The sequence below is a fragment of the Cladophialophora carrionii genome, assembly GCF_000365165.1.
Source record: "Cladophialophora carrionii CBS 160.54 unplaced genomic scaffold supercont1.5, whole genome shotgun sequence".
Lineage (NCBI taxonomy): Eukaryota > Fungi > Ascomycota > Eurotiomycetes > Chaetothyriales > Herpotrichiellaceae > Cladophialophora > Cladophialophora carrionii.
In genome coordinates this window covers 2,093,404-2,106,440 of record NW_008481830.1, presented here as the reverse complement: position 1 = coordinate 2,106,440, position 13,037 = coordinate 2,093,404, and the positions used below count along the sequence as shown (strand labels likewise).

Below are 13,037 nucleotides of genomic sequence, written 5' to 3'. Positions count from 1 at the left end.
TTTACAGAGTCGTGAGAGTATGATACATTCATTGGCAGTCCGGTAAATGCACGCCAGTTTTCTACGGCGAGTCCTACGAGTGCAGCGTATGGCACTGTTCAAGACATCCTGAGTGCCCATGGCTCATACCCGGCTATAATCATTTTTCACTGATCTCCTGACGTTCCTCGCTCGACACCGACGCCACCGACGTCCGTCTCTCATCCTTCTTGTTCCGTTTGAGCCCTATCAGCTGCATCATCTCCGTCCAGAAGCCGACGGGAGGCGAGATGAACGACGCCTCATACGCATCCACCACGGGCCGTTCCCAGACCAGATCTGCCTCGGCCGGATGCACGGTCTTTGTACGTTTGCCCAGCTTCCACCCGAGATACAGCACCGGCGCCACAATCACCATCGTGTAGTAACTGAAGAAGGTGGCGACGTCCCAGGGCGTGAAGCTGGAATATCCGTAAAAGACGACAACCACAGACATCCACGCCAGGCCGATCCATCCGCAGTATGGCTGGAACCATCCAGTATAAGGGAACGTGTTGCGATCAATGCCTTGGACCTTGCACGCCCGGTAGAAGAACAGGAACGTGACACACATGACGATGTAGTCGATGATGCCGCCGGCGGTGATCAAGTTGATCAGCCAGGTCAAGACCTTCGCGGAGCCGTTGGACACGGATAGGAACGAGAGAAGCGGGAAGAGCATGACGACGCAGAACGACCAGATCGGTACGCCATTTCCCGTGCATCTCGCGAGGACCTTGGGAGCTCGGCCTTCGAGAGCAAGACCGTACAGGCTGCGGGTCGCGCAGTAGGTGTAAGTGTTTCCGGCGGAGAAGATGCTGGTCACCAGCAGGGCGTTGGTGACGTGAGGCAGAACTTCGACCCCGAGATTCTTCATCGCGATGACGTATGGCGACGCCGCTGCAGTGCCACTGCCAGATTGAGTGCCTCCGACAATGGCGACAAGGGTAGGATCGTTGTACGGGATGACGATGCCGACGCAAAGAGAGCCTAGGATGAAGAAGATACCAAATCGCCAATACATGGTCTTGAAGGCCTCCTTGATGTAGATACGTGGTCGCTTGGCTTCGGCGGCCACCATGGCGAGATACTCAGGCCCCTAGAGAGGTAAATACATTAGTTTCATGGCCAGGGTTGCAGCTGGACTCGGGGTCAAAAATCAGACGAGTAGGGAGAACAATTCAACAAGCAGTCCATACTCACGACGACACAGAAAGATGCGCTCCACAAGCAGGCCAAGAAACCCTCGAAGCGTCCTAGGGAGCCGGTGGTATGGTGCTCAGCCATCGGCCCCGGGTTGTTCCAGTAGCGGAACCCATAGGCATCGTGGCGTGGATTGCCGCCCACCATGGTCACAAATGTGAACATAAACAACATGAAGATCAGCAGGACTTTGCCTCCAGAGAGCCAAAATTCCGCCTCCCCATAGGCCCTGACAGCTAGGATGTTCAGGAGGCTAGATCCATTTTTTAGTATGGGAATGCATAGGGTAGGGGCGTTTGATGGGTATTCCTCACGCGTAGAGCACAATACATCCAGCGCAAACGGCAGCAGTGGGGATGTCGTCTCTCCAGAATGACAATACCAGGTTCAGAGCCGTGATCTCGAACGGTATCAGCAGAGCTTCGTAGAAGAAAAAATTCCACCCGGCCATAAATCCAAAGGCATCGTCAACCCAGTGCCCCGCCATGCGGATGAAGCCCCCTGAGACCGGTTGTAGGATCGTCATTTCCGCCATGCAGTTGTTGACGAGGCCCAACATGCATGAGTAGATGGTATAGGCTAAGAACAGGCTGAGGGGACCGCCTTTGGCAAGGCCGCTACCGATGGAAACAAATAAAGCGGTACCGATTGAACCTCCAATGGCAATCAGTTGGATCTGCCTGTTGTTGAGACGGCGCTGGAGCTTGTCGGCATTGTCGGACACCTCACCAGGTTGGATGTCGACACGCGTGATATTCCCCCCACAAGGAGCCATTCCAGGGTCGACGGATCTGATAGCTTTATCACCCATCTTTGTTGCGTGCTGGTAGAATGGTGACGGGCGGCTTGGGGAAGAAACAGCCACACATTCTGAGTTCTCAGATGTGGAGGCCACCGCTCTGCCTATATAGCCAGCCTGTACTGTTCCTGACCCGCAGGCCCACGGCAAGTCCTCACCAGGTCGTCATCCCTAGGCGGGCAAGCTCCACATTCGCACAAAATCTTCTCAGGCGCCTGAGCATCCGAGGCTGTTTGAAGAAGCGCAATCGAGAAGCTACAAGGACCCGATCCGTGATATTCGGCGGAGAGACTGCGTGATGGATACAGCCGACTTCCACTAAGGCGCCAGAAACTTTCAGCGAGGCTTCGAAATATTGTCGTTGCTCGTGGCGAACTCTAATTAAGGTGGACGAGCGGAGTACCAGAATAGGGATGAAGTCCTGAAAACACCAATGAGCGCAAACAGATTGACGTTACACTCGTGAGACGAGTGGGACGATGGGACTCTCCGCTTGATCTGGTTTGGCCAAGTCCTGAAATCCGGGGTGTGAGGAAGGACAAGAAGGGCCGTGACTCTGGCCCCAGTCGCCGCCAAGTGGACAAGATGGACAAACAAGTGAAAGTTTTCCCACAATAGAGGTGTGACCCAGCCGAGAGCATCGGCACTGAGGAAGCTTGTCGATGTTAGACTTATGCTGACGCCCTAACACAGCCAAGTCCCTATTGAATCTGGGGTCACGCTTCTCGCGAACTTTGTCCTCTTTCATGCTAGAAAAACGTGGAGTCAGCTCGCCATGACAGCCGGACCCATTAGAGGCGCATAGGGTTTTGTGGGGAAAGGAGCAGAGCACGAGCTGGGGCTCAAGAGCTCGGCTAAGCTTTGGACAGTCATAACAATACGTAAAGTCATGCTATCCGAAATCAACCTGCTTGTAGCATTCTCGCCTAGCGGAATTCTAGGGAAAGGGTGCGCTGTTCCACGATGTGCTTCAGTAAGGTTGATTCGCGACGGTTAGGAGGAGTGGAATCATTGTGGAGTGAACAACGATTTTGGAAAATTTAGCACCCAGTGCGGGGTACGCCAGCGGCCCCTGTGCTTCGCAGTAGCGCGGCATACGTCTGACTAATTATGCTCATCTGTAGTCATCCATTCCTCGCCATTCCTCCTTGCAAGTGACACTTCAACTCGAAGTCGACTACTGACGGCAGAGTAATCTGCGAAATAGGCCGGGATGTTGGATTTTTCAATTCTAATATCAGTGTAGATATTAGCGATGTTCAACGCCATTTACATCCTGTAATCTCGGCTCCTAAATCTCTTCGAATCCCGGAAGACTTCTCCGTCCTCAACTCGCACTACCCGTATCGGGAGCATAAATCCAGCAATTGGCTTTTCGAGTCGAAAGGCAACTTGATTCGGGAGCTCAGGGCAACACATCGTGATGGACGATCCGGATTCACTCGCGAGGCCGACCTCATCCACCCTCGCTGCCAGTTACTAGAACTAGTAGTTCGGGTCGCATTGTACGGGGTGACGCAAGAGCACTTGTGACTGTAGCTGCGCAGCACGGCCGAGAAGCGTCTCAGTCTTATGATTCAATCATCGTTATCTCGTCATAGCGAGGGAATCTCGCGCTCGGCCGTCCTGCGTGGGCATTGCTCACACAATAACGAGCATCTGTAGCAGTCTGCATCGCATATGTGGTCGTATGTGTTGTTGACTCAGGGTACTGCGCATCCTTTCTGTTCTCCCACCTCGTGGCATTTTGCGATTCTGTCACTCTGGCTTTAATTTGGTGCTCTGTGCGCAAGAGTCAACCTCCAGTCTCCCACAAGAAATCGTCTGCTCGCTTGGCGAAACAGATAGCAAAACACCCTGCCATTGTTGTGCGAAGAAGGGGTAGGCATGTCGCTAATGTGGTCTCGTCGGTGGCGCGATGACCTGAAAAGCCGGCATTCGAAGTCTGTATCCTCCAGAATCGAAAATACGAACGCTGTCCTTGCCTGGGAGTGAAGATGTCTGTTATCGCCAGCAATCTCGTCGGAAGGGTTAGAGCGAGTAGTTCTAACATGGCAAGGATCAACTGAATGAGGTGTGATCGCTGGTGCCCAAGCATTCTATGAGCTGGTGCAAGAAGGTTGTTTACCGGTGGCCTTGCACTGTCAACCGAGTAATGTAGGCATAAATTTCTTCGACCGCGGTGCTGGTAGCAAATTAACCGTCTGAACACACTCAGCGAACTCAGACGTAGCAGTATCTGAGCTATGATGTGCCGGCTTGTGATATAGCTGAGATCTCTCCTCGTCTTGCTATACCTGGAACTCATCGCTACTATCGTCCAAACATTCGTCTTATCTCGCTTTGGGAACATTGCCAGTCCAGCAATTGAGAAGCCTGGGTCTCGAACTAGTCGAGGGAAGACGAGAGCCTTGCTTACTCGTCTGAGTTATCTCGGGGAGTGCTCTCGAGGTCGATCACACGAGTCTTGGCTTGTTTGGCCGGCGGTGGTCTAGCACTTCGGCGCGGGACATGTTTGTGAGCAGACGAGCTGGCGGTGGGAAATCGCTGTAGTGGAAGGTCTCGACACGTTCGCGGCTGGGTTGACACACTGCCCGAGGGTTGCGAAGCTGCTGTCAGTGGACAAGCTAAAGATGGCTTTGGTCTGATCTGCTGCGAATGTCTTGCTTCATCCAGGGTCGATATCGTCTGGGGCGGGACTGAGACTGTAGTCTCCTATGCTCAGTGTCGTTTCGTCTGGACCGCGTCTGCAGGAAATTGGGTTCGGTTCGGGTGACGGTGAGGAACCCCGGTCATCATCACCGTCAGAGCTCCGGTATTGTAGTTGAGGCATAATAACCTCTTTGGCTACTGCAGACGTCGGAGCACGAGCGTTGGAGAACGGCCTCGAACGCGATTAACCCCCGGATTGTCCTACAGCCTAATTTGGCGTAGCCTAGCGCTTCCAGGGTTGCCCCCACCGCTCTTAGGGGCCGCCAGCCTTGTGAGCCGATACACAAGATGCAGCACGCGGCGGCACACCGACACACCTTAGGCACGTATGTTCCTTGAATGTACCATGGAGGCTTTCTATTGGCTCCTGAGAGATGGTTCCATAGTCACCTATGGACCGACTGGCAAATACATTGCTCATCATGGACAGACCTACCTCCAGAGAAAAACCCAGAGCATTTACGTCATCTCGCCACCACCCACCTGCTCGACAATCACAAGGTGAAAAGCACAACTTCTCTTCCACTCTCCTCAGCTTCCTCCCTCATCTTCTCGTTACTCTTCCGCAAGCTGATTTTCATGACAATGCAGCAGCAAATACTCAGCACTGAGAACCCCAACATCAACAACATCGCCATGGTGTACCTCGGTGCATCAGATGCTGGGAAGAAGTAAGGGCTCCAGATATTGCCAAACTGGCTGAGCAGGTTTATCATGGCGGTCGCGCAAGCTCTTTTCTCGGGTGTTTGGTTGAGTGTCGATGCTGCCCAGGTGTACACCATTGCATTTGCAGAAAAGCAGCCGGAAGTATAGAGGAATGAGGCGAAGTACCGCGCCGGCACATTGAGGGTCGCGACAGAGATGATGAAGCCAACCATGGCGACTGCCATTGGCACTGAGATATGGAAGCCTCTCTCCTTGCGGTGGTCCGACGAATAGGCGACCAGGAACGAGACGGCGGCACCGACGAGATACGGAGGAGCCGTGAGCAGCAGTGTCTTGGTAGTAGATCCCAGATGAAAGCTGCCTTTGCGTTAGCGTTCAGGGAGTTCCGGGGGACAGGGGGGGACCAAATGTGCAAATTCAGGCGTCAGCCGGCACAAGTCTACAGGGGACTCACCCTTTGACAATGGACGGGTAGAAACTATTGAATCCTAGTAGGCGTAAATGAGTTACAATCACTATGCCAACTAGGAGGAAAGACTTACCATAAGCGGTATGATTGGCACACAGCATGAGGACCTGCAATCAAAGTCAGCCACTCATACACTCTGAATAGGCGTCATGCACATACAAAGACCCATGTTCGGTAGTCCTTCGCAGCGAGCCTCAATCCGTACCAGACCGACCTGTCAGCCTCTGGCTGGGAGACGCGATCGCGTGCAATGCGTTCGGCTGCAAATTTTCGCTCTTCTTCTGAGAACAACCATCTGCCGCTTCCAGTCTTCGACTCGGGATAGTCAGGCATAACGAAGATGGCGATCACGGCGGCGATGAAGCTTCCGGCGCCCTCCAAGATGACTTGGTCCGTTAGGTTAGTATGGCCGTTCGCATTCACCGCAAGATGGAGAAACTCACATAGCCATCTCCAACCAGGGAGGCCAGAAACTCCATCGAGTCCCGCAAACACCCCAGCGGCAATGAGACCAGAAAATGCTGTGGCCAGCACAAGTCCCGAGTAGAGGACCGCAGTACGGAGTGCAAGCTCTTTGCGAGTGTACCAACAGGACATGACATAAAAGGCCTGGAGCAGAGACATTAAAGCGCGTTCACCCAGTGAGCAAGGGGATTTGCAATGTGTACTTACCCCGGGAAAGAACGGAGCCTCAACGATGCCGAGAAAGAAACGGACAGCGATCAAGCCACCATAGCTATGAGTTGCTGCTGTGGACGCAGAAACACAAGACCACAATGCGGCACAAAGTGGAAGATACAAGTGTGGTCGGACGCGTGTGAGAATCATGTTGGAGGGCAGCTGGGCAAGCATGTAGCTATTCCAAGTTAGCAGATAGTCCGTCGCGCAATGGGGAGGCGCCTTACCCAACATTCAATATCGACACTGCCGTATTAAAGTTCTTGCCGACGAGGCCAAGATCCTCTTCGAAAGAATTGAGCCTTGCTTGACTGCGCACATGGTCAATTACTTTTCAATCCTGCGAAGAAGGAGAACATACGCAATATTGTTCCTGTCCAAATAATTGAATAGATATAAGACCCACACTGTTGGCATCAGAGTCATGTCCAGTTTCTTCACCACCTTCCTTTCTTGCGCACGCCATTGGGGCGTCAGTGTAACATCTTGCTCGAGATCGACGTGTTTCGCAATTTCGGCTTTTTCCTCGAGCGAGAATCTCTTCGGAGGCATTGAGGTCTCCTTTTCCGATGACATGATGGTCTTGGCTTGGTAGAAGGGTGCTTGAGGGCCTATAATGATCGCACGAGGATGTCCGCAGCAAGAATGGATGGGTGTGCTCAATCCGGGGCAACTTGCAAGTCTTATAGACGAGGCGACAACACGCCATGTGTAATCCAGAGCCAAAGTTGAAAGATCCGCCAAGCCGCTGTCCAGGCCGGACCGCTTGTTCAGATAAGGGGCATTTCTTAGCCGTCTGACTGAGAGACCCCGTGGGATTCAGTCCGTCACAATGGGGCATTGATGCGGGCAATGCGGAGCCCCAAACTACGGCCCTCGGAGGTTCCGATAGCCCCCACTAGATTTGGTTGTCGGCCAACAAACAGCGATTCGCATGTCTTGGCCACTCCGATCGGACCTGTCACGTGATAGAGCTTTCCGGTCCGGAGGTTGAGCGAAGTTACAAGGCAAAAAGCTGTTTACCTTTGTCGCCGGGTTCGGCATGGCACTGCAATGCCCGCAAAAGTCTCTGGAGGATAAAAGGGAGACCATTGGAGACATCCAACATTCTGCGTGAAAGCCGGACTGTTCCTGTTCGCCTACCTTGCTAAAGATAATTCCATCACCTCTCCCCGCAACCATCATGACTTACTCAAACGGTCACACGAATGGCCTTACCAATGGCTCCACAGTTTCGCAGCCTGTGACTAGCGCGAGCCGGTTCCGACAGCTTCTGGAAGGCCGTCGCGAAATCATTGTGGCGCCTGGCGTATACGATGGCTTCAGCGCCCGCATTGCTTTGGAAGTCGGATTTGACTGCCTGTACATGGTGAGTATGTGCTAATGCCACTTACCGGTCCCCCAGCTGACTTTAGTGGTGAGACGGGAGCAGGGACATGCGCTTCGAGACTGGGACAGCCAGATCTTGGACTGGCTACCCTCAACGACATGCGGGAGCATGCCGAAATGATCGCCAATCTTGACCCGGCTATTCCTCTCATCGCGGACGCCGACACAGGGTACGGCGGTCCCAATAACGTGGCACGAACAATCGAGCAATATCACCGATCTGGGGTCGCAGCTCTCCACATTGAAGACCAGATCCAGATAAAGCGCTGTGGTCACCTTGGGGGGAAGCAAGTTGTTAGCATCGATACCTTTACCCAACGCATTGCGGCTGCTTCACAAGCCAGAGAACGAATTGGGTCAGAGATCGTGATCATCGCCCGAACAGACGCTTTGCAAACTGACGGTTTTGAGGAAGCAATTCGCAGACTCAAAGCGGCAGTCGCAGCTGGCGCAGACGTTGCCTTTCTGGAAGGGGTGACTTCGAAGGAAGAGGCTAGGACAGTATGCCAAGAGCTGTCGCCGACCCCTGTTCTGCTCAATATGGTGGAACACGGCGCAACACCGTCATGGACTCCTCAGGAGGCCCAAGAGTTGGGATTCAGAATTGTGATCTTCCCTTTTGCTGCGATTGCCCCCGCGTACGAAGCCATCCGCAGCACCTTTGAGAGCATCAAGAAGACGGGTCGGACCGGTCTAGCTGCTGACTTCACTCCCAAGAAGCTATTCTCCATAGTGGGCCTAAAGCAGGCTACTGCGATAGATGCCGCGGCGGGAGGCCAATTGTATAGCAGAGTTTAGAAAGCTCACCCGCCCATAGAGAAGAGCAGTTGTGCGAGAGGGGTGGCGAAGTATGGTGCGCCCACACGGTATCTAGCCTCAGAGCTAGCCATTTATGCTAGGACCAACAGGCTCTTTCTGATGCGGTGCAAGCTTATATAGAAACACAAGCTGTTCGTGCTCTTCATTGACATATTTGTGACCTTGTTCGAGGCTAAGGAATCCAGAAACGGCCGTAGATCTTATATGCAGCTCGAAATCTGTCATCCCCGCGAGTTTGATAAACCTGCTGGCAACGGTATCAATGCCCAGGTAACACCGTCGGGTCCTGTGGGTGGAGATGACTTGATTGCGCAACAGTATAGATGTTCAGGTGAACCAATCGAATTCGAAATCATCGGAGTATATCCCGTTCAAGTCCGCGAGATCAAAAGCCAGGTCGAAGTTTTGAGTGCGCTGTGCCGCCAAGGGTGTACCTGCACCATTTAGCTGGGAATACCCCTTGGCAAAAGGGAGTGCATTACCGCTGCGGAGTTCTCCAGGCAATTCTCTTTCTGCTTCGATCCGAAATTGCTCCCGCCACCTCCACAATGAGTCGTAGACGATGCTCATGCTCATCCGACTTTGGACCTTGAGTTGAAGCCCATCTATGCCACTTCCGCCGGCGATTGACGGGTCTGGATGAGTCCATAGGTAAGCGAGGACATCGCTGAGCCTCCCCGGCAAGTCGTTGTTTGCCACAGACATCTTTCTCAATGCCGAGACAGAGAAGTTGATGAGCTTTTTGCCCAACCTTGCATCTACGATGGCATTGAAGTAATCATTCTTCAACACCTTGAGCACAATGAAAGATGCGCACAAGAAAGCCTCGTAGCAGAAGAAGGGGCAATGATACAAGAAATCCGACTTTTGGTTGTCAAGTGTCTGGATGTGCTCAAGCAGAGCACTGGCGGTGGAGTAAAGTACGACAATGCGTTCGGCGTAGCCGAAGGTCGATGCGTCGTCGAACAAATAGAATGCCTGCAAGTGCAGTTTTGCAATCTGGAGATAGACAGCAGTGGTACCTAGTATGCATCAGTCGGGTTGCCCTATGGTCGTACTCCCACACAAGCTGATCTGGCTTACCAGGTGTCCAGCTCCTACTGGACTCGAGGTCGACGATTTCGTGGTTCAAGATCGTGTACACCGGCAACCTTTCCCGAGCCTGCAGGAGCCCAGTGTGGTCCGACGGATTGGATGCGAGCCCCTGGGATATCCTATTGCACACGGAAGCACATCTCAGATGTGCACGTAAATTCTCGTCAAGCCATGGAGCCTCGAGCGAAGACGTGACGAGTGACCAGTCACGCACGTGTGCTGGTGTGGGAAGGCCAACGCCGCAGCTGACGCTACAGTACATTAGTATAGGCCACCAGAATTTGCCTGACTGGACATACCTCTGAGCGACAACATTGCTAGCTACCCAGGCCCTTCCCCGATCAGCCATAGCAGTAGAGTCAAGATTGACGCGAAACTTGGTAAAGTCTTCGGGACTGTTTGGTCGATGCAGGCCCATCGAGAGTCCAAGCTGTATACCCATCCCTGACAACATGTAGCTGGGATCGGTCGAACTGCTGCTTGTCGGAAACGGCCAAGTGCAGATCAGCACCAAGCTTTGAATAACAGCCAGAGAGTGTGGAAGCGCTTGTAGCGACTTCCAGAGTGTGTCTGTAAGCGTCCTAGCTAGTCTGGGTAGCAGGGTTGGATTTGCCTGATACCGACGTGACGCGACAGAGACGATCGACCAGAAGAGCAGGGCTGACTGATCGTAGTATCGGTCAGGAGAAACACTCGGGTCGAGAAACGGCAGGAAGACGTGGTAGTGGGAGAAATAGCTTCGGCTTGCGTCAGTCAGCAGATCAAGAAAAATCGCACAACATACATTTGGAATAAGTCGTTTATCTCGTCCTTCGTGAGCTCGATGTCGCGTATTTTTCGCGCAGAGCTAGCTTGCACGATTCGAGGAGGTGTTTCATCGGGGATCGTGCCGTTGGGAATTGTCGTTGTTCCGGGCAGGCTCGATTGATCGGGCGAATCCAGGGATACCCCGCTGGGCATAGTTGTGGTGAGCATCCTGTCCATCGGGTCGAAGCAATGCGTCGATCTTTCATTCATAGCATGTTCGGTCTGTGTGACACTGCTCTCGAGGTGAAAAGATGCTGTTGGATGTGTTGTGGAAGCGGATGTCAGGTCTGAGATAACAGTGCCTTCGTAGACCGACAGTTGACGTTTCAGTCTGGCGATTTCTTCTTCCATTTCGCCGGACTTCCTGCCAGTAGGCCACGGGTCAGCCGTGGTCACCTTAGAGCCTTGTGGGTTGCTGGGCTTACTTCCTCTTCCGCATCCTCTTGAACGTGTCGTCAACCTTGCATTCGAGTCCCAATCTTCGACAGCGCGAGCAAACATTTGTCAAGGGAGCTTCAAGCTTCGTCAGGTCGCATTTTAACTGCAGTAACGCGTCAACTAAGAGGTATATAGAGGCATGGGCTTGAGTGACGCGCTTTTTGCTGTCTGCAATTGTTGCACGCCTTCGGTTTCAGCCCATTCGGGCGGGTTTGATGTTCGACGCTGAGCCGCCGCTCTGAATTGTCGCTGGTCGTGGGTTGGGACTTGTGAGCTTCTGCGCCAGGCGACATCATCTTGCCCGTTGGACATCTCGACGGGTGCCAATCCTGAACCGTTCGAGAGGACCACGACGAGTCTGAACTTGGAGCATAACACGACAGTGAGATTGACTTGCAGCGAGCTTCATCGAGCCAATCGTGCGGGGGAGGGATTCGGTCAGGTGACTTGACCCTTGAAAGGCGGTACTGGGAAGGTTACCCGAGGCACCGCCGAGGCTTGACCTGACGGCGCCAGGGGGGTCACGAACCGGACCCTCTCCCCCTTTTGTAAGACACTTGTTGTTTATTGTACTCCGTACTGTCTAGGCATCTGTAACTGTATGCCCAGGTGTCTTCCCAGATCCTCTGAATTCATCGTGTCCTCCGAAATGTGTCACAAGGCATTGCACGCGTTATCAATGTGACGAGGCGCACGGAGGGAATGTTTCGCGCATGTGTGTACAAAGTCAAGGGTACTATGTATCTACTACCAGAGCACCTCCACTTCCACCGTATGCACATGGTTCCTTCGCCCTGCTAACGGCTGAAACAACCCTGATGTGTCCCTAGCTCTTGCGACCAACTTGTATTTTCCTGGCTCTGGTAACGACGGCTTCGCACGAAACAACTGCCATTCAAACTCTCTCCGCGGACGTAAATCTACGACAGGGCGTGGCAGCCAGGTCTCGCCGCCGTCAATACTGATGTCCACACCCTCGATTGCTTGGCATCCCCAAGCCCTACCTGATATCTCAATATGGGGCCCTTGCAGGATTGCTCCCGGCTCTGGCCTCACGATCATAGAGTTCGGCTCGACCATCCACACCGGCCGTACACTCTGTCCAGTTGGATCAGTAGGGTCTACCTCGTTGTAAAAGGTTGTGGTGAATGGTCCAGGGGCACGACGGTCCTGGACTGAGAGCCTGCAAAGCCACTTCGTACTATTGGTGCCGAAATACAAAGGCACAACCATCCTTACCGGTCCGCCTCGCTTTTTGCTTAAGCGCTCGCCGTTCATTTCGTATGCAATTAGCACCTCGGGACGCTGAGCCTTCTCCAGTGGGAGGTCTTTCTCGTAGCTGTCCGCTGAGACGCCAGCGAAGCTCCCCGCGTCAAGGCCTCGCGACCAAATGAATCTCGCCCGGGGTTTTGGTCTGGCTAACTTCAGCAAATCCGAGAGACGAACCCCAGTCCACTTCACATTTCCAATGCGCCATAGCGCATGGACTGGTCGCGTGATAGGACTGCCGTAGCATTCATGGAACGCCGTTATGGTTGTGCGAGGCATGCTTTTCAGTTGCTCGAAAGAGATTGTGAATGGCCGCTCTACCAGCCCATCCATGACCAGCCTCCACCTTTTCTCGTCCACGACTGCTGCGCCCATGTGGATGGTCTGGAATAGTTGAGTCTCATCTGTGAGCTCGGCTTCAAGCTCGTGAGGCTTTGGGGGATGCCGTATGAAAAAGCCAGCTGGATCTATAGCCTCGAGGGCGTTGAGCTCACTGCCATTGTGTTCGCTGCTTGCGGCTGTTCGGAAGTCGACGTACTGCGAGTATGTACTCTCTTCGTCCGGCTGCTCCGCTTGAGGAAATCGACAATCATGACTGGCTTCCATTGGTGCTCAGCTGCTTAGTCCTGGCCGATCCGCGAAAAGCTGCAGAGCATTGAGAACGCTTGGCGGTCC

General features: G+C 53.4%; 5 protein-coding genes across 5 annotated transcripts; 1 reads left to right on the top strand and 4 right to left on the bottom strand.

Moving 5' to 3' along the window:
• Positions 1-139: 139 nt before the first annotated feature.
• G647_06588 (uncharacterized protein) lies at positions 140-2,032 on the bottom strand (the record flags this gene model as incomplete). Its single annotated transcript, XM_008730908.1, has 3 exons — positions 140-1,117; positions 1,222-1,474; positions 1,536-2,032. 3 exons carry the CDS (start codon positions 2,030-2,032, stop codon positions 140-142), a joined length of 1,728 nt encoding a protein of 575 aa, XP_008729130.1.
• Positions 2,033-5,226: 3,194 nt separating this feature from the next.
• On the bottom strand, positions 5,227-7,121 carry G647_06587 (uncharacterized protein; the record flags this gene model as incomplete). The annotated part of the gene is made up of 8 exons (XM_008730907.1): positions 5,227-5,755; positions 5,853-5,886; positions 5,941-5,974; positions 6,027-6,253; positions 6,311-6,476; positions 6,540-6,723; positions 6,773-6,856; positions 6,907-7,121. 8 exons carry the CDS (start codon positions 7,119-7,121, stop codon positions 5,227-5,229), a joined length of 1,473 nt encoding a protein of 490 aa, XP_008729129.1.
• Positions 7,122-7,728: 607 nt separating this feature from the next.
• On the top strand, positions 7,729-8,732 carry G647_06586 (uncharacterized protein; the record flags this gene model as incomplete). Its single annotated transcript, XM_008730906.1, has 2 exons — positions 7,729-7,914; positions 7,968-8,732. The coding sequence occupies 2 exons, from the start codon at positions 7,729-7,731 to the stop codon at positions 8,730-8,732; spliced, it is 951 nt and encodes a 316-aa protein (XP_008729128.1).
• Positions 8,733-9,080: 348 nt separating this feature from the next.
• G647_06585 (uncharacterized protein) lies at positions 9,081-11,156 on the bottom strand (the record flags this gene model as incomplete). Its single annotated transcript, XM_008730905.1, has 4 exons — positions 9,081-9,775; positions 9,837-10,099; positions 10,148-10,585; positions 10,633-11,156. 4 exons carry the CDS (start codon positions 11,154-11,156, stop codon positions 9,081-9,083), a joined length of 1,920 nt encoding a protein of 639 aa, XP_008729127.1.
• Positions 11,157-11,840: 684 nt separating this feature from the next.
• On the bottom strand, positions 11,841-12,968 carry G647_06584 (uncharacterized protein; the record flags this gene model as incomplete). The annotated part of the gene is made up of 1 exon (XM_008730904.1): positions 11,841-12,968. The coding sequence occupies one exon, from the start codon at positions 12,966-12,968 to the stop codon at positions 11,841-11,843; it is 1,128 nt and encodes a 375-aa protein (XP_008729126.1).
• Positions 12,969-13,037: the final 69 nt, after the last annotated feature.